General features: G+C 42.5%; 1 protein-coding gene across 7 annotated transcripts in view; it reads left to right on the top strand.

The window, feature by feature from the left end:
• Window positions 1-11,652, top strand: part of LOC148019979 (phosphoglycerate mutase-like protein 1) — a 95,543-nt gene extending 83,891 nt beyond the window's left edge. For 6 of the 7 annotated variants that reach the window (XM_087700209.1, XM_087700213.1, XM_087700208.1 and 3 more), the window contains 5 exons: window positions 8,929-9,003; window positions 9,637-9,725; window positions 9,816-9,935; window positions 10,068-10,112; window positions 11,246-11,652. In XM_087700209.1, the coding sequence (XP_087556335.1) occupies window positions 8,929-9,003; window positions 9,637-9,725; window positions 9,816-9,935; window positions 10,068-10,112; window positions 11,246-11,339 (423 nt within the window). In that variant the 3' untranslated portion in view covers window positions 11,340-11,652. Of the gene's footprint in view, window positions 1-8,928; window positions 9,004-9,636; window positions 9,726-9,815; window positions 9,936-10,067; window positions 10,113-11,245 lie in introns of those variants that run through there. The other variant, XM_087700211.1, reaches the window with a different exon arrangement.
• The last annotated feature ends 12,372 nt before the right edge of the window (window positions 11,653-24,024 follow it).

The following is a 24,024-nucleotide window of genomic DNA, read 5'->3' as shown; positions in this document are numbered from 1 at the left end:
GGCCAAAGCACTCTGGCTATGTAGATAAGTGTCGGAGTTGTTTGGTGTATAGAAGGTTTGCAAGTAACTTGCGGAGCCAAACACACTTCACTATGGCTATGAACTTTGCTCTATACTTAGCTTCACAATGGAAGTAGCAATTGTAGTTTGTTATTTGCTGAACCAAGAAACAAAAGATGTACCCAAGAAGAGGCAATTGCCACTATGAGAGACACGAGAATCCAAACATCCAACCCAATCACTACCAAAATATCCATGCAAAGAGAGTGAAGAATGAACCTTGTAGAAAAGGCCAAGATCGTGGTTGCCTTTAAGGTATCGAAAGGCACACTTCACTGTCTGCCTATGAAGTATTGAAGTGCCATGCATAAATATGCTGAATAGGGAGATAATGAATTGAAGTTCAGGCCTTGTATGACATAGATAAATCAAGTATCCAACAGCTCAAGGATCTGACCATCATTAGAAGTGAATGTAAAACTAAGCTCCAAGGGAGTAGACACGGGCTTGCAATCCTCAAACTAAAGAGCTGAAGAAGTTGTCCAATATACTCGGACTATGCTATGATGATGCTCCCCTTTATGGTGGCAAATTGGATACCCAAGTAACAGTAAAGTTGTCTTAAATGTTTTAATTTGACTAGCATTGGTCCCAGTGACAAGCAGGTCATCCATATAAAGTACAATAATAATAAAATTAGATCCTCGATAACAAATGTAAAGAGTAGTCTCAGTAGGGCTATTATGAAATCCAAGATGCAATAGATGAGAATGTATGCAGGCATGCCAAGCCCATGGAGCTTTCTTTAAACCATACAAAGCCTTCTTGAGATGATAAACTTCATGCTATGAGCCTTTGACTTCAAAACCCGGAGTTTGAGAAACATATATCTCTTCGATGAGATATCCATGGATAGATGCCGTCTTGATCTCCAAATCATGTAGCTCCTAATGAAAGTGAGCAGGAAGGGCAATAATAATCTTTATGGTAGTAATGTGAGAGGTAGGGGCAAAGGTCTTCTCAAAGTCAATTCGTTGTTGCTGGGCGTAGTCCTTAGCAATAAGGCGAGCTTTAATACTCATCAATAGAACCATTTAACTTTCTTTTAATTTTATAAACCCGTATGATACCTATTATACGCTTACCATCTTCCAAGTGCATCTTGATGGATGGAATCAATCTCTACCTTCATGGCTTCCACCCAATGATCATTTGAAAGAGCATCTTTATAGCATAAAGGCTCTTCATTGCATGTTGTAGCCATCAATGCACATGTAAGAAGATTACCTTGTTCCTTGTCAATAGAGGCTCATGTGCGGGCAGCCAAAGAAAGAGGTTGCAGCTTATCAGGAAGACTATCTAGTGCCACGAGGGACTCTTTTAGGCTGCTGAATTTCAGCCCTTGTCTGCTCCAAGTGATCATGAATAGGGGGCTCCTCATCGGACAAGGTATCATGATGTTGTTGTGGTTGTAAATCAGGCTGAATAGGCTGCTGTAAACTATTTGCAAGTGGTCGAAATGAAGGTTAGCCATGGAACCATTATGGAAAGGTGGTAGTAGGCTATCAAAGATGTCCGAAGCATCAATAATAGGTTGTTTTTGACAGTTCATCAAGGGGTGAGAAGCATTTTCAGCGAAGATAACAGCTCGGTTGACAATAATCTTGGTTATAGAGGGTTGATAAAGACAATACCCTTTGCTTTCAGCACTATATCTAGCAAATATGCAGCGGATAGCCTTATCATCAAGCGTGTATCTTTTTGAGAAGACACATGGGCTTACATCAATGATCTGAAAATCCTCATATTAGAGAGAGAAGGCTTGGAGCTCGTCCATGTCTCATAAGGAGTGATGGTGCACAAGGCTCTTATGGGACATTTGTTCAAAACATAAGTGGCACATAGAATAGCATCAAACCATAAAGGATTTGGTAAATTCTTACTCTTCAGCATGCATCTTGCCATCTCCATGAGTGACCTATTCTTCTGTTCCACTACATTTTGTTGTAGGGAGTAAGGGACGATGCATTAATGATGAATGCCTCAAGATGCAAGATACTTCGAAAATTGTTTGGAAAGATATTTGCCCCCTTGTCGGTGCAAAGGTTCGAATACTAAAGCGGCTTTGGTTTTCCGCCATGGCAATAATATTCTTGAAGCAAGAGAAGACCTCATACTTAGATTTCAGCCTATATACCCAAGTGAGCTGGGATTGTCATCAATAAATGTGACAAAGTATAGGAATTGACTAGTGGATTTGGTCCGCATAGGAGCACAAGCATCTTACCAAGTAAACAACCTTCACAAATGTGATTAGATCGTAAGTGAATTTGTGGAAGATTTCGGACCATATCTTGTGGTGATTGGAGCTTCATCAATGTGTGATAGTTAATGTGGCCAAGCCTCTGATGCCATAAATATGTATCATGAAAGGATTTCTTTGTTAAAAAGGCATGATCAATAGGATTTTCAACAACTTGTCGATCATATGTATCGAGACGATAGAGACCTTTAGTGAGGGTGCTTGTTAAGGCAATGGAAGAAGAGACTTGATCATCATATACCGCATATGGGGAGCCATGAAAAAATGATACGAAACCCTAAGGTTGCAATGGTTGAAATGGAAATAAGATTCTTCTCCATGCTTGGCAGGTAGAGAACATCGTGCAATGTCAAAGGAGTGCCCAAAACAGAGACAATGTGCACATGACCAATGCCTTTAATTGCATAAGAGGCATTGTTAGTACACATGACTGTGCCACCCTTAGGTACGTGAGAGAGAGAGAGAGAGAGATAAATCTCGGCAAGAGGTGATGTGCTTAGATGCACCATTGTTGAAATACCAAGTAGAAGCCCCATTAGTGATAGAAAACAAAGTATTATGAATAGAAGGATTATACTGGCACTAAATGAAAAAAGTATAATCCTTAAGTTAAGAATAGTTTGTGGTCTCATGTGTGAGAGCAAGACTGGACTCCTTTTGTTTCTTCAACACAATGCGCTTACGACATTCAATGATGTCATGCCTCATCTTTTAACAAAAATTACATCTCTTCGGTTTGTTGATTGTATCCTTGGAAGGGATGGACTAGCATGAAAGGATATCTTTGATGGAATAGGTGTGGAAGTAGAAAGATGATGGCCATGAATGTCTGATGATTTTTAACCAGCAGCCTTGTTTTTTACTTTCAATTTGGCTTTTGTACGATAATGCATGAAAAAGGCGTGTTCAGTTTGCCATAGTGGCATTGCAGTTGAGATGGCTTTGTTCTTCTTGCAACAAAAGGGACACAAGTTGCTTGAAACTATAGGTAGCTTGGTTGCCCATAGTTGCTAACCGCAAAGTTGTAGCCAATGAGTCCAGTGGGCCATTAAGAGTGATGAAAACAAACTGATTATTTGGGACCTTTTCATCAATATTTAATAATTGTTCAATAAGATCTTTGATTCTGGTGAGATAGGCATCCATGTTACCTCCTTCCATGCGAACGTCTTCCAGTTGCTTACGTAGGTAAGCAACATGCGCTTCACTATGCACTTAATACAATGATGTAAGCTTATCCTATTCATCCTTGGCTGTCTTGCATGATCGAACGTGTGGAATGATGGCTCTCTTCATAGATAAAGCGATTAGGGCATGCACTTGGGCTTCATAGCCATCCTATCGAATTTGTTCTTGAGCGGGAGGCGATGTGGAAGAGGATGATGATTTAGTATCATGAGAGCTAGCTCTTGATGTGGAGGTAGGAGGTGGTGCGGATGTTGGAGAAGCTGACCCTTGTTTAGTGTTGTTGACAATATGTCATAAATTCTTTGCGATAAGAACATGTCACATCATGTAAGCCCACATCAAGTACTTGATGCCATCAAGCTTGTCATCGGCACCAAGTATACCCAACAAATTCTTATTATTGTTGGGCCAATAGTGATACCAAAGCCACTTACCTTTTTCACCACCTTCGGCATTGCTCGCAACCATTTGTAGCTAGCATTCCAATTGAGCTTCTCTTGCTTGGCCGGCTGCACCACAAGCCATTGTCCCCGCTTGACTCCATTCTCTTCATTGGCGTTTATGCACATAGTGCCACTTCTTTTGTCCGTCTGCTACTAGCTGCTGCCAGTTTCTTCATCTCGTATGCCTATTTTTGGTCGTGAGAATTCTTTAAATGGCCTCAATTGGCATGCCACCTATAGCCCATGCACGGACACTCTGCAACTCCAAGCTTGCAGCCACCCTTTTTTCCACCTTCCCAACAACAATGTAGCCTTGAAGCCTGTAAGCTGATCCAACCATAAGTAGCATGTCTATTAGAGGTGGCAACTATTTTGTAAGAGACACAGATAGCTCGCATAGATAGTAGAGAAGCCTCGCCACATCACCTTTGAAGGACTCTTGGCACCTCTATCACTCTTGTTCTATTGCTAGTCCAAGACTACAATGGAATGTCAAATTGCTATGTCACCGTTGCTCATATTGACTTGCAGGTGCCCTTGAAGCTCCACATATTGTTGAGTTGACCTGCCATGCTGCGACTCATAGAGTAGGTGATACAAATCATCATCTGTCTCCACATATCTTGGACTATGTAAATCTTGCATCTCTTTAAACCATTTAGTATGGCTGATTATATGACTCAATGCACCTTAATCAACATACCATAGGTAATCCCATGTCCCCTTTCTTGTTACAATATTCATTGTATGTTGCATAGTAGTTGGCACACTACCCCTCCCAACCACAACTTGGATCAAATTTGGGATTTTTCTTAAATCCACCCAATCCAACTTTGATTCCATAAAAATTTTGGGGATTTGCTATTAATTTTCTCAAACTCATCACCGAGTTGAAGAAATTCAACATTCGTGATTGACAATGTTGGGGCTTTTCATTGGGTGCCTCCAATTTCACTTCAATTCTGCCACCAAATTGGGGATTTCATTGAATTGGCCAAATTTTGCTTAAATTTTATCACCAGATTTGGAGTTTTTTTGATATTTGGCGTTCTTTATCGACATTGAGGCTCAATTCATTGACAGGTTCAAGATTCGATATCATGTGGGTAAAAATTTCATAAAAATTTACAATTGTTGGCCCAAGTGTGAAGTAATTGTGTGGTTGATTTAACAGAGAATGAATGAGAATGAAGGAATCAATTGATACACAAGAATATTGGATCAAATTTCTTAGTAAGTGAGAGAGAATACAATGCTCAAGGCGACTACATTGAAAAATGTCACTCATGTGCTAATGATGCACAAAGTGTCGTTTTATAATGAAATGAAATCCTAACAACTTAATTATAATAGAAAACCCTAAATAAAACCCTAATTCTAGTGTCACTTAGTGCCTAGGATACCAGGGGCAATAATTGCATTTAATGACACTTTAAATGCCTAGGGAGCTTGGATCATGGATCAAAGGGCATCAATGCCATGAGATAGCCTACAATGTACAACTTATTGTAACTTTTGCCTTTGACATCTAGTAACATCTCGAGGTCCTTGGTCCATCATTCTAAAATAACTAACTTGCACATTACATGTGCATCTCACATTTGCATATTCGATTAACACTTAAGCAAAGTATCAAAATTTCACATTCTTGCGATAGATCTCTCCCATAAAATCCTTACAATTGCCCTTGATTGTTCTGCAATTTGTCAAAAGCATCCATCACCACTATGGTGGGAAACACATGGTGGCATCATATTCTTCAAAAATTATGTGCACCTATTGCTTAACCATGCTTATGTCTTTGAATATATAAAATTCTAGTTCCTAATTACGATTCACACACATGAATCATAATCATTGTGAAAATCATAAGGGATGAATCCATATGCCAAAACCCAACACTATTTTGACCAAGAATGCAAAGTATGCATAAACCAAGCATAACTAGTGCCTTATCGCAATGATGTACTACATGATACTCGTGTAAAGCTACATAAACTACAAACCACATGTAGCATATACATTTGTACTTCTCTTGCATCATCCACAAATGTACATTGCATGCACTCCATGTATCCTATATATGCCTTGCAAATGCACATTACATCCAAATGTACATACATGCCTTGCAAATATTTAGTTTCAAAGCTTAGATGCAAACCATACACATCTACAAACCAACTCACAATGACTAGTACACTGAATAGTAATCCCAATGGCAAAAATACAATCAACATATAGTGCCCATGATGCAAACCAAGTATATCCAAGATCCACTACATAACTGAGCTGTCCATCAGTAGGAGAGTGGAGGTGCAACCTTTCCCTTGAGCATCATGCAATGTTCCGGACCTTCTATACTCTGCTGAACCTGAAAGAGCACAATCCAAAGTCGGCGCCAACTAAAACACATAAAGGTAAAGTGTATCATTGCGGATGATTTACTAAGTCACCCTCCATACATTTGCATCCTTTAATAGGTGAAACAATGCTGAAACTTCACTAAGATGCAAAAGGCCCCAACATCATGCCAATAATACTATACATAGGGTTTTGCATTCCACTTGTCATACTCGGAGATATACAGAGCCTTGCATACCATGCATAGGTGGTTGCATACCAAATACATTTAATCCTTGCATCCCATGGCTCAAGCATTATCAACCATTGCTTGGAAAGCCAAACTACCACTGAAGTATCTTGGGTGGCCCACATTAGGATGCATGCCTTGTTGTTCAAAAGGCATTGGATTTGCACTTCCAATTTGGCCTTGCATATATAAAGTTGCCCCGTTGGCATCATTTGCTTACGCTCACTATCCATATTTGGAACATCATGCCTGCTACATTGGCTCTTCCTTCGTTGCAGTTGCTATCCGAAAACTCTTGAAGGCAATATTCTCTTCTTGCCTTGGTTACCCTTCTTTGGGAAGTTTATAAAGCACATGAAATGAGGATCTTTTGCCAATTGCATAAGCATTTCAATTGCTATCCTCAGTTGATCTTTTAAATGGTCATCAAATTCCTCTCCCTCTTGCTGCTATCTCAAAGCTCTTGAAGACGATATTCTCCTCTTGCCTTTGCTGTCCTCCTTTGGGAAGTTTAAAAAGCACATGGATTGAGGATCTTTTGCCAATTGCACAAACATTTCAGCTACTATCCTCAATTAATCTTTAAATTGGTCCTTGAACTCCTCTCCCTCTTGCTGATCATCAACTTCAAGAGTCCTAGAAGGACCCACCTCTTGTCCAATCCCCTCATTCTCAGCTTGCTAGCCATGTCGTATGCCTTGTCCAAGATCAGGCATTGCATTTCCCCTCTCATCATGTGATTTTTCAGACTAAGAGGCATCATCAATGCTTGATCCTATCTCACCATTTGAAGACATTCTTGATGTAGTGCTCAATTGATTACAATTTCAGCACTAGGGAAATGCTTTTGACTTCCAATTAGGTGCCGTTGGCCCACCAATTCATAGGAGTTGATGGTATCCGGGCAATGGAACCATGAAACTAGCCTTTCTTCCCAAATAGGATGTTAAATAACCTGATTTAAGACTAATTACAGCAAGTATAAAATTTACATAAACTGAAAATGCAAATGTTACCACTTAATCTTGGACATTGGACACTTGGTTGGCCTCGAAACTGACACCTCTTGCAGTATTTACTTAATGTGTATTTATAAAGGTTGAAATACACTAAGATCCAGTCTAATCTCCTCCTTTAATCTTCAATATATCTTGCTGTCTATAGCAACCAACAAGCCTTCAAACCAAATTGCCCCTTGGTTTGCTTGGGGATTGGCCTTCAATCTGCTGCTTATGACGAATTTTGCCCGAAACTTAATGTTGGTTGGCTGGCCTCTCGAAATTCTCTGAAATCCCCATATTTCAGTTGTTGAATTTCAAGTACTAGGCTCCCATTTCTGAGCACTTTTCTGAGGATGGCTGGTGAACCCCAAGTTTTGCTGTAAACTAGGGTTTAGTAGCATAAATTTTCCAATCGCAAAATTGGACCCTCTTGGGACTCAATTTGGCTGAGCTCTCTTGAGGGAGGTTGTGAATTGGTTGATAGAATGGAGAGTAAGCTGGAGAGAGACAAATTTCAAAGTTTCATCGCTAAAACTGGCTGAAATTTGATGCTACGCTGCTATGAATGACTGATTTACTGCATCCCACCATCAGTAGGAGCTCCACATGAAGTTACCTACTCTTATGGGGCCCAAACTTGCTGTTGCCTACTTCTAGACAGCCTATAGGGGCCGTCACCTACCTCCAATGGCCTCTTCACCAGCTGAGGGTAGCTCTTTTATAGTCTCCAATGGTTGGGCTTATCACCAATGGTTGGAAAATTGCAGTAGTAGCACTCTCTTTGCCTCTCCGAAAATTCACCATACTAGAATGAGGCTCCAACTGCCTTTAATAGCCTTTCCCTCACTTGTATGGGCAAGTTTTGCCAAGTGGCAGCTTTCTAAATGCCTTTTTACAAAATATTCAGTTGGAAATTTAATTTATTATTACTTCTTACTCAAAAAATTGACTTTACCAGCCAACAATTAAAATAGCTAGGCCTATTTGTCACCCAAGTGTTCTTGAGCATTTATTAGCCCTTGAACTGACATTAATTATTTAATTAATGCCTAGTTCCTCATGTCCCACTAACATTCATGGCTAATAAAATGATCCAGGCCAAAATCTATACCCAAAATACATCCTCAATGTTTCTGATATAGAGTGTGATTGTGTCTTTCTTTCAAATTTGGTGCTTCCCATATGATTGGAGTGCTTCTGTTGATATTGTTAGTTTCTCTGTCAACAATAAAGTTTTGCTAGAGAACATGTAAAAGTATGCTTGCCCTGAAACACACAAGCCTCCCTTGAAATTTAAAGAACACAAAGAACAGGCTTAGACCTGGTTAAGTTTTGAAAGCAACCATTTCGTTTGTGTTTTGATGATGTCTTTTTTGTTCTTAGGGAGTACACCCTTGTGACAAAGGTCAATCTATAAGCACATATCGGAATATATTTCCAGGCATTGACTTCTCTCAGGTAAGTAGTGTTTGCTGCAAGACAACTACTCTGATTTAAAGAATATTTTTTTGTGATTAATCTTTATGCCAGTCAATTCACTTAAGACCAGGAATAAGGATTGCTTCTGTAGTCGTGTGATACTAGGATCTGCCTTGCCACCTTTACTATATTCATGTGTACTGCCACCTGTCATGGCACAGAACTGTTTTGGATTTCTAGGTGAGCCACAACCACCTCAATAATTTGATTACAGCTTTCTGTTTGCGAGCTGCTTGCACTTATCAATCACTCCAGGCATCCAGTTCAAGTATTGTTCAAGCCACAAAGATGCTAAAATCTGTCCCTTGTAGCTGCCTTTTTCTTGTCCCCTTATTTTTAAGGACCTTTTGCACAGCTGACAACTTGTTCCTCCTTTTCTTGGTTACCCCTGTAAATTGGATTTTCAAAACCCAGAACAAGTAGGTGTTTGTGATCTCGAAATTTCAAATTATAACCTTCTGTGGCCTTTACTGCAGTGTTGTGCCAATGATTTCTTTTTCATGGTATTCAGAATGTCCTGAATTATAGACTAAATGGCACCATTTTAGATTGGTTGGAACTGGTACAAGCAATTGTTCGTGACTATGATGCTCTGCTTAATTTTATGGATAGATAGAGAGAGATGAGGACATATTATGGAAACCTGATATACGAGAGACAAATAAAGACCTGATAGCCCGTGGTAAAAAATTTCTTGAATGGTGGGTACTAAGTTTATGGCAAAAATAATCTAGTGCTGAACTTCTGGCTTCTGCATAAATATTGACATCTTTTCCTTCTTGAGAGTACAGGCTTTCAATGCGGAAAGAAAGAGAAATTGCAGTAGTTTCACACAGTGGATTTCTAACCCACTTAATGAGTGCTTTTGGGGAAGGTTGCTCTGGGCATATCCAAGGGGAGTTGAGAAAAGGGTAAGATCTTTACAACGAGGGTTAGGTTATAAGAGTTACTGGTTGATAGCTTCTGTTTTTAGTTCGTATAGCTACATTCTGCTGGTACATACCATAGCCTTACTTTCGTGCTTTCTTTTCTTGATTTTGCAGATTTACAAATTGTGAAATGCGATCCATTGTCTTGGTGAATCAAAGGTAATGCATTGCAGTTCTGGTGCTGTTTATCTCATGCTTTTCAATACTTAATGAGTTTTATAGCATACAAGGTTAACAAATGCACATGGTGGACTAGAGGCAATTTTCATACATTTAGTATCGTTCTTTGATATATGTACATGAGTACTTGCTAGGCCTAACTCAAGAATCCATTTATAAAGCTTTATCACAGTAACAATTTCCCAAATGCTCTTTATGTTCTTTGAGATATTACTGCCAGCTCTCTACTGAGGTTGCCCATGCTATCCACTCATTGCTGACAACCCCTGCTTCAGAGACACTCCTAACTCAAGTCTCTTTATCATGAGGAAAGTGTTTTTTTTTTTTTTTGGGGGGGGTGGGTTTGGAATTGTAATCCCAGTATGTCTCTGTGTTTTTTTGGGTGATTCAAGTGTGGGTGCTTTGGATAAAACTTATTTTTTCTCCCGCTGTCTGAATAGAAGGCTCAACATATGACAAATTGCTAGTATCCTTCAACAAGTTGCTGAAGCAATTAGCAAAGTGTGGGCTGAATATATTGTGTAGGTATGTCTTTTGGAGCTCACCCTGAGTGCCCTGGAATATACTCCTAGGGCACTCTTCAAAACCTTTTGAGTCATGGGGCAATCCCAAATGTGGTGTACTGTGTCTCTGAGCCTTGTCTGCCATCCTACAACTTGAATAAGCAATCAGGCTCTTGGCTCCCACATCGGTCATTGCGGAGGTATCCTCTCATATCCCCAAAATTTCTACCTCTTGTGAACAGCAAATTGGGTTGTGTCAACATATGTCTATGTAGCTCTACTAGCCCGATTCTTTGTCTAATGCAGCTATTGCACTCTTTCAACTCAACCTCATACCTCGTAAATCTTCCATCCTCTGGACTATAAAATGGAAGGATTTGTTGAGCGCAAGTGCTATGGAGCGTGAGACTGGAATGAGCAGGGATAGAGCATGGATTTCTATTGAAATTTGCCTATAATAACCTGCTAATTTTCTAGATTCTAGACAAAAATATTGCAGAGACTTATTTCATCCTTTACTTAACGGTGTGGTGAAACATTATATGTCAGATTGTGTAGGTGATCTGGAACTTGAACAAAGGTCCTGACTGCAGTCTTGTTGTTTTGCAGGGAACTGGGAGTCCCTATTCCAGAGGATTATCATGGAGGAAGTCCTCCAGGTCCAGATGTCCCTTGTGAAGATGTCATTGAAAATGGCCTCTGAAATCTTTCCTGCCCATGCTTGTTTGGGATCATAATCATATTACCAAAACATAATTGGCATTCATATCCTTGAGACCACAATTTCTCCCAGAGGGGGAAATTTTCAGATAATTTTGTGACTGGCAGCGGAATAGCCTCTTTTCAGATGCGACATGTATTTGCAAAATCAATTCACATCAATCACTCAAGAGTTTTGTATCAGAAAGTATCTTAGCAGCATTGTAGCCTCACTTTGCATTCTGTTGTTACAGTGGTTTACTGCATGCAGTTATCATTTGTAAGCTTTCTTTCAATCCATTTTTGTTAGACTTCTAGATTCTTTAGACCGTTAGTTTATCATGCAACAAAAGTTTTGCAAGGGCCTGTGTTATCTAACATCTATGGCCATCAACTTGAAAGGCCTATGTTATGATGCATAGCCTGCAAAATTCCAGGTCAGTCATTGGATAGAACTGCAAGTTTCGTTTCTCTTTTATGTGATCAACATGTGTTTTTCTCTCGTTTGAGGACACAATGAAATGGTAGGGAAATGGGGAGATATGAAAAAGAAAGTCTTTATATATTATCGTAAACACTATCTGGTTTTCTAAGTCACCATAACTGTGCCTGTTTCTGAAACAAACAAAATGTTTTTGCTCTAAAACCATGACTAACCTACAAATGTTATTTCTTCTTCACCCATACAAACGCTTATCTTGATCGTGAGTGATTGGCAGAGATATAGGTATTTGCATGTGATTGAACATTTGAAACGAATGCACCATCATGCCTCCTAAACGTGATTTGCATGCGGACGTATACTTTTTTAGTGCACCCTGGTTGTAAGAAACCACGACTTTGCGATAAAAAACTGGTTGATAATTTTACATTGTTCTCTTGCAAATTTCACTCAATTGATACCTACCAAAGCCATGATTATGCATTTTATGCATTATGAATTGTTGGTGCTAAAGCGTTTTATTATGTTTATTACTATATTGAACTAGCTTAGATTAGTGTTAAATTGTGATTCTTTTGTCGTAATAGATCAATGATGGTGAGTAATGTGCTTTAGCTTAACAGTTCACATCATCTCCTTAATCATCTCATAGCTATTGTATTGCATAGCTCATTTATAGTTATGAAGTTCATCTCATCAAAGTGCATTTCATTTAGCTCTAAGAATTCAAACTACAAGGTTTACAAGGTTCATGCTTTTTGATGTTGTTTTAAAAAAATAATTATGGGGTAAACCCACAATACCTCTTTTTAATCACCCCAATTCCACAACCCCCTTTTAAGATTTTATCCCTATAAGATTCTTCTTCTTATAATGTTTTAATGGTATTTGTCAATAGCAAGTGTCAATATCAAAGCATCTAGTTAGATTATGTTGGAATCATTGCCAATGCCACCAATGGTAAAAAAGGCAGCATTTTAGGAATCAAAGATACCCAATCCTGTCAGGGCAAGTATCAAGTGAGTTAGGGGTGAAGGTTTTCTTGCCATCGATATTTGAAAGCAAAAATGACTCGTTAGCTTTTAGGATGGCAATGTTCAAATAGCATGAGAATGTCCTAGTTTCAAGCAAGCACTAACAATTAGCCATAGAAGCCTTCAATGAGGTAAATTGTATAATGATCATAAACCATGGGTGAGTAATGCATAGTTCTTTCTTTGTTATGGCCATGTAAAATAGATTTACATATTCAAATTGCTGCATTGTCTTGGAAAATGTAAAATGGAAAGTGGTTTTGAAGTTCAGAGATGGAGTTCCAATCTTGTTTTAGAATGGTTGTAAGGTAAAATAGGAATTTATGCCACCTTCAAGATCTTTAGCCCATACTATAGCTTGAAATTACATGTTAAAGACTCTCTCACCAATATGGTCAAAGGAAATCACCAAATAGTATAGTATACTAAACAAATCTACAATTGAAACCCATTACTTGATTTCTAGACAATTGATATGCTTTAAGGTGTAATAGTCAATATTATTGATTTTGAGAAATGTTACTGTAGAATAGTTCTAGCTAGAATGACATAATTTACTCAAATAATTGAATTCTAAATGTAATATATTGAAGCCCTACACCTTCACTAGTATATCTAACAATTACATAAATTATTTAAACACCTTTTTATATGTAAATGGTTGTGGCTTGACTATCTCAAAAACTACAATCCAACCTTTTGGACAAATATACACTTGAGCTAAGAATATTACCACTTAGCTATCCTATCATAGCCCTCAAGGTCTTATGCCAAAATATTTTGAGGATTGATTGATACAACCATTGGGCATACTTAGAGCACATAAGCTATAAATCCATCAGTCACACCCATTACAATGTGCTTGTCTTTATCGTGCATTGGGCATTCTTGATGTTTGGGTTTCCTCTTGAGTTTGTAGCTAGGAGCTTACTTGCTTGAGAGGGGTTGATTTTGTGTTTGAAATGGTTTGTTGACCCAATAGTGTTAATTCACATAGCCACAAAAGACACACATGCTTACATTTTTACTCTGCTTATGTTGCCACAAAACACACACACACACACACACACACACACGTACACACGCAAGCATGCACATATTCATAATCTTTCTCCCTATCTATATGTCATACTTGGTAGTTAGCATTGGGAATTAGGATCTCCTTTCACAATCTATAGCAAGGTGATTGATTGATAAGTTGATACATGGATATATACACTAACTCACCAATAAGATTTGCTTTAAATTACTTTTTGTACTTCAAGAGTTTTTCACACACACACACACACACACACACACACACACACACACACACACACACACATATATATATATATATATATATATATATATATATATATATATATATCACACACAAATATACACACCTATCCATATACTCACACAAGACACTTGCACACCAACTATAGTCCACTACTTGATCAAATTGTCTTAATCTTGATTACTCCTTAGCTTATTTCTATTTACTAAATTGGATTTGCTATACACTAGAAAAAAGTCTCTAGTAATAACTATGTTCGAAAAACTACTTAATATGAGCTAGCCCTCTTCTTAGAATAACTACATATGAATATGAAGCTACTAAAAGATATAGAAACTATAAGGCTCTCTCTCTCTCTCTCTCTCTCTCTCTCTCTCTCTCTCTCTCTCTCTCTCTCTCTCTCTCTCTCTCTCTCTCTCTCTCTCTCTCTCTCTCTCTCTCTCTCTCACCACAACCCAAAAGGTATGGGAAGCTTTTTACTACTCACATGAAAATGAGAGGGTCGATCCACTCAATTGCCATTATCCATGGAGGCATGGCAAAGAGTATGAGGAAAGCAAGCATGGTATGCAACTTTCCTAGGATTCCAAATGTAAACATATAGATAAAAACTATGAATTCTAGCCCTTTGGCCTGGTGCCATCATTCAACCATTTTGTATAAGATTTTAGCATTTTCTGAGACCCCTCCATCACAACTTACAATTACCTCAAAAATCCTAATAAAGTTGCTACAACAACAACTCATACCATATAGAGATGGGCCGCCATCACTGTTTTTTATATATAAATAAATGTTGACCACATGGTGATGGCTTGACTCCACCTTAGAGTGGAAACCTCAAGGTGGCATTGTTATCTACATTTTGTGTACAATTGTTAGAAGACAAGATGAGCAATAAGTTTGCTAAGTGTACACACTCCTTTCACAAGTCATCCTAGCAGCTCTGCAAATTTGTAAAGGAATACCTCTGTGGGAGCTTTCGCTCAACCGCCAAGACCCACGAACCGCTTATTGCTTCAAGCGTTCCAAGCGAGCTCTAATGGCTATCTCTCACCTAGCCGACGCGCCATCGATCCTATGAGTATAGTGAGCTTTTCTTGATGCCGATATGAGTTGCCTCCTCTCTCACACACATCGGTAGCTCCACGATCCTATATGCAAGCTCAAGCATCCTCAAGCCTCCTCCACCTCCAAGCTTCATCCTCCATAGCCACGCGCGCAAGAAGAGAGAAGAGAAGATAAGAAGAGAAGAGGAGATGGTGAAGAGCTTCACCCTCTTGATCCCTCACTCTCACATACTCACTTCCTCACACTCTCACACTCCCTCTCTCAAGAGCACACATAAGCAAGAAGATGAGAAGGAGAGAAGAAGAAGAAGACTCTTGTTGCCACACACCAAAAGAATGAGCTCTCATTCACTTTTTGAACTTTATATATACAAACCCTAAAATCCCATGGGCACCCATCCCTTTTTTACATGACCGGCCATTGTGGCAAGGTCCTTTTTCCATTTCTCTCTTCTAGCCTTATGCCTCTAGCCTACACCCGTTTAGTATTTTACAATTGGCACAGGAGGGAGCCTAGCGCTCTTTTATAAGAGTTTTCTGAGTTTTTTGAGGCGCCCTTCATTTAAAATTACGCTTTTTTGCCCTGGCTTGGTTTTGGAGGTCGCTTGCGTGTCTTTGCTCTTTTTCCATGTTTATCTACTTCTTTTCTTCCTTTTTCCACCATCTCGACTTGGGGTTAACATTACCCCCCTCCTAGACAGGTGCCAGTCCCATGGCACTTCTGTGTTGTTGTAGGTTGACAGGCAATTGTCCAAGTGGTGTAAAGGTGGGGGCCACTTGGAGACTCAGGTGCTTGTGGAAGCTGTGAAATGATTTTTGTCGGAGAAGCCAAATGGGTATTGCGTGGTTGACGGGGCCTCCGAAGTTGGTGGCTCGTTTCTTTTTGTGATGCTTAAAAGGAGAAGGTGCGGTGTTGTTTCTAAGGGGAGTGCCTACGTCATTGTGTTAGTGCATTGTGCTCGTGCTAGTGGAATGGGGAGGTGGATCTAACCGCAAGCAAGCCTAGGTGATGTCCCACACTTGAGGATCCCATTTGTGCCAAGGGAGGTGCGGTGCAAGTGTCTTAGGGTGACAGGTCTAACCGTAGGCGAGTGTTACCTCCCTAGGCATGTCCTGCCCTTGATGTGCCCTAAGCGCGAAGTGGGGGAGCAAAAGGGCTAGGGGGTTGGGAGTGGAGCCGGCCGACCGAGGCCATCGGGCACGCCTAACTTGAGAACCCCTAGGTGCAGTGATCGTGTTTTATGTTGTGGTAAGTGCTGCTGCAAGTGGGGTATGTTGTTCAGTCCGTGGAGAGTGTTTTTCGTGCTTTTCCTTTCATACTGGTCCTTTTTTTTAAAATAGTGGAATGAATGATAGCCAGGCCTAATCCTCTTCGTCTGAATGAGGGGGGGAATGAGGGTGGATGGATTTGCGCAAAAATTGGTGGCTTTGCATGTACCCTTTCAGGTTCATGCGAACGTGGAGAGAGGTGGTGGAGAGGAAGGGGTGATTACACCTAGTAAATTGGCTGTCACTCATGTCCTCTAGGAGAGCTAGGCAAAAGGAGGGGAGTAGGCTAGCTCTCATCATTAAGCGTGCCATAGCGCAGTTATCAATAGCATTGGGGTCGAAGAAGAGGGGAGGCAGTCTGTGCTGTGGAGTCGGGTCCTACTTAAGTAATCTAAGGTAGTTACATGTAGTTACAAAAGCCGGGTCGGGACATGAGGAGAAATCAGCGAGGAAGCGCGTAATAGAGTCATCTAGGCTTTCTAGGTTAAAGAGGAGGGCATGTTCAAAGGATACTACATTGGAGTTATAGATAATGGGAAAGTCGTAACGCCTGTGGAGGGTGGCATCAAAATCCATGCCTACCCTTCGAGGGTATGCCATGTATGTGGGGTTGTTCCTCTCGAAGGGCAGGGTGTTACAAAACGCCATCCAGGCGAGCATACTAATGTCGCATACTCACCTCCTCCACAAAGGTTGGCTTTTATAGCCCAGTACCGTGTGTGGAACTTCAAAAACTTTGTTTTGCCAGTAGTCGGCCTCTTTAGTTCCCCAAGAGGTGGGGGTATTCTCTCTCTCTTCCAGCCACTTTTGCCCTAGTCGGCCACTAATCGCGATCACCTCCTCCATCACCTTTAGCGGCAAGACCCTTCGCAGGCTGTTGGGCAGGAGGAAGCTAAAGGTGAATGGATCCTTTTCTTTTTCTAGTCCCTCCCAAACCACTAGCTTTGCATGGAATCCAGCTCGGATGTCATTAGGGCAAGGTGGGAGGGGTGCGGATGGCTGCACTGCTGGCTTGGCCCTTAACTGCTTCCTGGCTTCTTCAACTAGCTTCATGCGCCTCTCTTTAAGTGCGGCTTGTCTCTCCGCAGATGGGTCCTCCTGTTGTTGCTCTTGAGACTGCGGTGAGGCGGGTTGTGGGATCACATCTTCTTTGAATCTGCCCATGTCGAATTTGAGTTCTGCTTCCTCCCCCTGCCGGTCTCCCTGTGGTGCTCTTTCTTCAAATCTCCTAGGGGGTTAGGCCGGCCAGCAGTAGGTATTTTCTTTGCTCTTCCGGGCTCAGTCTAACCTCCGCAGGTTGGGGTGGCATTTGTAGTCCTGCATGCAAGGCTCTGCGTGCAATGTTAAGCTTCTTTTGTGCTACCTCCAACGATTCTCCCTCCTCTGGACGGGTGGTTTCCATGATTGTGTTGAGGAAGGCCTTCTGTTGGGCATCGAAGGCCACCTAGGCGGCTTTTGCCTTGCTCTCTGCGATGATCTTCTCTTTTTCCACCAGAGCAAGGCGTCGTGCCAGTGTCTTCAGCCTTCTTTCATTTTGCGTAGCCCACTCCTCTGCCCTCTTGTTCATCTCTTCTAGGCTCTCTCCTTGCCTTAGGACCAGGGTCGTGAGCCTTTGTCCTTGGTCCTCCTGTTCTCTGACCAGTTTTTCATGTTTCTCTTTTTTGGAGTTCAGCTGATTGGTCAGGGACTCGATCTCGTTCTGCTGCTACTCCATGTTTTGTTTTCTTTCCTCGTCCCTGGGATTGAGCTCGGTCATAAGCGCTTCGACTCTGATGGTTTTTGCAATGAGCTCCTCATCTTGTATGATCAGGAGCTTGTGTTCTCTCTATGTTTTCACAAGTTTCTGTGTTTCATTGTCTAGTAGCTACCTCTAGTGCTCTTCCCTGTCGTCCCTAGCCTTCACTTCTTGCTTGAGATCTGAGATCTCCCTTTGCAGCATGGCTATCATTCTAGTTTTGTCGAGTTGGAAGGCAACTACCGACTCCCTTTCGGTCGCCAACTCAGCCACAACTATCTTATGTTCCTCCTTAGCTTTCTCCAGTTGGGAGAGTAGCTCAGTGACATACTCGTCGTAGTTAGCTGATGGCATCATTGTTGTGTGGGTTGGTGATGTCGAGGCTTCCACCTTCTGTCGTTTGGGGTCTTGCCTTGATTCCACATCAGTGGCTGGCCTCTTTCACCCTGTGGCCGTAGTTTTGGTGCTTTGTCCCTAGCCCATTTCCTTGTTGATGAAGTACTGCATCCATGCCACGAAATTTGAAACATCGGCACTGATTGGGATGCTGGGGGTGATGGTGGTTGGTTCTGTGGGAGGCACCATGAGGGGAGGAATCGGGTGGATTGGGGCTTTGCCCTTGTTCTCAATGACACCGGGCGGCACAATTTCCGGTGTCTGTGTGCTAGAACTTGGCTCTCCTTCTCTTTGCGGGCTCAGATTCCCCAATTCATCTGCCTTGCTTTGTTGTTCGATAGACAGACATGTAGCCTCAGCCAGGTCTTCTTCCTCCTTTCTTCTTAGCTCCTCGTCTTCCTCCGCGGCTTTTCTTTGCCTTTCCGCTTCTGTTTTTCGGCATTCTTCCTCCTTTTTGTCTTTTTCTTCCTTTTGCTTCTTTTTTCTCTCCTCGGCCTCCTGTTTTGACAATCTCTTTACCTTTTTAACTCCTCCTTTTCCTTTTCTTCTTTTTGTTTTTCTTTTTCTCCCTCTCCTTGGCCTCCTTAAGGGATTCTTTTTTGGCTTTCTCCAAGTCTTCGTTCTCCTTCCTGCGGCCTTCATCCTGTTTCTTTTTCTTTTGCGTTGCCTTCTTCTCAGTCCCATTGACCTGCTTTTTGCTTTTCTGTTCTTCCCCTTCTTCCTCGGTCTCAATCCTATCACTGGACCTCTCCTGGTGTTGATGAGGGGGTGACCTGTCAAGTGTTTTTCCCTCCCCCTCTTTTGCCTCCTGCGTCTCTTTCATGGCCTCCTGGATGAGCGCCGTTAAGATGCTCCCATATGCGATGAACGAGGCTTTGGAGGAGGCCTTCTTTCTTTCTGCGGCCTTCGACGCTGTGGATTCTTCTACTGCGGGCATGCTTCCTAAGGCTAGCGCTCTACCTGCCTGGTCAATGGTCTTGCACACGTAGCCGTTCTAGTCGACTTCGTGCAGGGTATGCGCCGCCACATTCTCCAGTATTGGCACACTGATCCGGTGCATCAACGCATTGTAGCATTGGCTGGAAAAGAGTGCAAGTATGAGTTTCGCTTGCAACCTGGTCTCTGCATTCGGGATGTCTTGGATGTTGATGTCGTCGTTTGTCACCACATCCTCCTTTCTCATCCCCAACATGGCATATATATCCCTCTTCTGCTTCTTTTCCACCTTTGGTTCCAGTCCCAGTGCCTTCTCCACCAAGGCCGAGGTTAGGCGAACCAATACTTGCTTGGCATTCTATCCTCTTCCCACTGTGACGGTGCCGCATTCGTTGTCGGGGTCGTAGGACCTGAGAAATTCCACACAGCTCGTGTGGTCGGGTTCTTGTGCGAATCTTTCCAGGTACTTCTTGAAGTTGCAGCTTTCCACGACTCTCCTGGCCGCCTCTTCCTTGGCCACTAATCCTTCTACATTATGAATAGTTCGAAATTTCAATTGGTTGTAGGCGCGGCTCTCCAAGGTGATGTTGTATTGCGTTCTCTACTCTTTCATGAATGGGAGCCGGTGGGCTTGGTCTTGCTGCGACATTTTTTGTTCATGTCATAAACCAAAATTTTCATTAGTGCTTTCCACATAGTAATTTGCTGACTGCTGAAAAAGAGAAACTCTATGCTTTTTGAATGAATTCATTAAGAACCATTGTAGATTTTCCTTTCCAACCTTTAACTTTTTGCCTGTTTTTCATAATTTTTGTTTATGTGTTTCACTAATTCCCCCTCCCCTTCTAGCTTGAGAAGGATCCTTCCTAGGATTTAGAGTCAAAAGGGCGAGACCGTTTGGCATGGTGGCGTAGGAGTTACTTGTGAAGGAGCCAATCATAGAATTGGGGGTTGTATTCTAAGTGAGCGTCACGGTCCAAATCAGAGGGTTTAATCCCCACTTGTGTGATGTATGTGAAAACATCTGTTAGGAAGTCACCAGAGTTGACACGGCTAGCAACGTGTAGCTCTTCCTCAGTCAACAAGTAGTCGAGGTAGGGGTGCCCTTTGATGTGTTGTTCTATGGGACGGCCCTGAAGAGTGGTTAACACTTGATACGAGGTTGGCGCGACATATGTGGGGTCATATTCCACTGTTTGGATAGCGTGGCGCTGCTCAGCGTTGGTCATTATGCGGCACCCTTCGACTTCCCATTGTAGCCTAAGAGTGTACCAATGCTTCAAGAATGGGGAGTCGGTATCAGCGAGCTTTGATAACACTGTGATTTCTTGCTCGGTGATCGCCGAAGTGGATCGCTGATCATATGACATGATGAGACGTTGCTTTATGGCTTGCTCCTTGGATATCTTGTTGTTGAGCAATTCAACAGCGGAGTGGGAAGCATTTGTGAATGCTAATTCAAAGGTTTCCCAGGAGCAGGGCATCGTTTTAACTTCAGTTGCAGAGGGTTTCTCCAATAGTCCTAAGTCCAAGCGGTCGTAGCTTAGTGCTAGCGTTATGAAGGTGGTGTCTAGTCATTTAATGCATTCCACCACGTCATCCCTCACAATGCTTGACGACTCGGGCTGCATCGCGGAAAAGCGTGGGCCACCACAGTTGAGATTACAACACTTTTCGTGCTGTCGTGTCTCCGCTAAAGTGTCCTCCAGCAATACCGCCGTGTGCTTCTGAGAGCACATTGTGCATCTCATATTCGCATACGCATCTGTGTAACAATCCGTCTTGCCCCAACCTGTAGAGTTGGCTTGCGATCAGCTGATAGGGCTGGATCTTAAGGATCGATCGCCTAAGTCGGGTTTTTTCTATCGGTCGATCAGGTAATCCATGTTCAAGCACTTGGACTATATCATCCGCCCAATATGGCATTAGATCAGCCTTGAATAACTCTCTCCCGCTGGATAGGGTAAAGAGATGGATATCAGGCAATTCGTCAACAATGCCTTGCCCACCCAGTGGTCTCTCCCGTGGGAATGCGTGACATATAGTCAGCCATGTAGTATTGTTTTCCTTTTCATACAACCACGGAGATGTCAAATTCCAAGAGCAGAAGGAGCCACTGAGCTATGCGCCCTGTAGCGCAAGGTTTGTTTACTAGGTAGAGCAGGGCTTGATGGTCCACAAAAAAGGTAAAAGGTGTGGCCAATAGATAGTGCCGGAATTTCTTCACAGCAAACACCATGGCTAACCCTTCTCTTTCTGTCATCGAGTAGTTCATTTCCATCTCAGTGAGTTGTCTACTAGCAAAGCTCACTGGATAGTCTAGGTTGTGTTCGCCAAGTTGGCACAACACTGCCCCCACGGCAAATTTAGAAGCATCGATATGCACGTGGAAAGTAATGGTCCAATATGGGGCTTGTAGAATTGGTGCAGTGGTTAGAGCCTTTTTCAACTCTTCATATGCTCGTTGGCATGCCTCGGTCCATTCGAAGACGATCAGCAGCTTGTACAAGGGTCTCGCGATCCATGCATAGTTCAGTATAAACCGCCGATAATACCCTATATGGCCTAGGAAGCATTGGACTTCCTTGTAGTTGATTGGGGGTGGAAGGTCGACAATAACCCTGCCTTTTGAAAAGTCAGTGGCAATGCCGCTCTTCGACACCAGGTGCCCTAAGATGCATCCATGCTTTACCCAAAATTGACACTTTAAGGGGTTCAAGGAGAGACGATATAAGCGACACCACTCAAAGACTGCGCGGAGTTAATCTAAGTGTTCAATCCAGGTTGAGTGAACACAGAGGTCGTCAAAAAAGACTTTCAACTCCTTGCGAAGCATGTCTTTGAAGATGGCGCACATGAGGCATTGGAAGGTGGCGGGGGCATTCGTCAACCCGAAGGGCATGACTCTGTAAGCAAAGACGCCCCACTCAGTGGTGAAGGCAGTCTTGTGTCTGTCCACCGCAGGATGCACTTGCACCTGGTTGTACCCTAAGAAGCTGTCCAGAAAATTGTAGGCTTCCTTGCCTACCACTCTCTCAAGCATGTGCTCGGTGTACGGTAATGGATAGTTGTCTCTCTTAGTAGTAGCGTTCACCTTCTTGTAATTGACGCACACTCGGATCTTTCCATTCTTCTTCATCACAATGACCATAGGTGACACCCAGTTTGTGTATTCAATTTCATAGATGAATCTCGCTTTCATTAGCTTATCAATCTCCTCTTTGACAGCATGAGCATGTTTTGGATTCATAGGGTAGGTCGCTGCTTGACCGGCGTTGCGTCTGGCGTCATAGGTATGTTGTGAGTCACGACACTCGGATCTACCCCCTTAAGCTCGTCTAAGGACCAGGCGAGCACGTCTATGTACTCTCGCAAGAGAGCGACAAGACTCGTTTCTTCTTACTCAGTCAGGTCATCAGCAATACCAGTCAGGGTGTTTCCCCTCCCTGGGCTAGGTTCATCTCCTTGACCTTGGCTGGTCCCTCAATTGGTTAGCTCGTTTGCCCTTGACGCTTGGCACCTAACAGAACTACTACCCTATCCCCTTTTGTGAATTTCATAAATCATTTAGGGAGGTCCTGCGGTTTTCACTGTTCTTCCATTTGCGTATCCCTGGGTTGGTTTGCTTTTCTTTGCCTCAATCATCTGCGCCTTAGGTGAACGGGTAGATCCCCCTTGGTGCGTCTAGCCGTAGTCGGCCTAGGGATTTCTGGGTCACTATCCGAACTAATCTCCAACTCAGAGTTAAACTCCCTGCCATCACTAGAAGAGGTGGTCTCCCCTCGTGGGCGCATTTCGGACAGTGACTCTGTCATAAGCACTGATGTTGTTCCTGGCTGGGCTAGGCCTGCTTGCCCAAGGTCTATGGCCTCTACGCGTTCCAACCAGGCACGGTCGCATTCCATGCGCATGACTCCTTGCTTTACCCTGAAGATACTCTTTTTCTGCGGCTTGGAGTCTGCTCGTATTTGCTCTATTTCTTGCCCCTCCGTGTCATATTCCACGGTGTCTACCTCGCCCTCGCTTTCTTCACTGAAGGATTGGCACTCTTCATATTCGTCGTGAGAGTCCTCTCTGTCAGACTGCTCATCGCCTCCTAGGGCTTGGTATATCTCTTGTCGTTGGTCAGGAACTAGGGCCCAATTATACATGAGGTTTAAGTCATGCACTCTAGTCCATTGCCACTTGGATTCACCCAGGAGATCCTGGAGTGGTTTGAAGTTGGCCGTTGGATTGCCAACTAGTTTTTCCGTTAAGTATTCCAATATTTCCTGGAGTTCCCTTTTGTTGGTCGCGACTTGGAAGTTGACAGGTTTAGGTTTCCCACGAAGGGTTCCTGACATCATGCAAACTGGTGCGGAGGGTGTGTCATTAGACTTGTCGATTGTTTTGATGGCTTGCTCATACGCCTCGTGATCAGAGAACGGTATGTCAATTGTAGCAAGGACGTGCATCCAATCCTGCTCATCCTCTGGGCATGGGATATACTTGGTCAAGGGCCCATAGGACTTCTTGACCTGGGCGT

This window comes from Lygodium microphyllum, chromosome 19, assembly GCF_053477565.2.
Source record: "Lygodium microphyllum isolate KBCC chromosome 19, Lygodium_microphyllum_v1.1.10, whole genome shotgun sequence".
Taxonomy (NCBI): Eukaryota; Viridiplantae; Streptophyta; class Polypodiopsida; order Schizaeales; family Lygodiaceae; genus Lygodium; species Lygodium microphyllum.
Note: the sequence above shows the minus strand (reverse complement) of the source record. Positions and strands in the feature narration are given on the sequence as shown.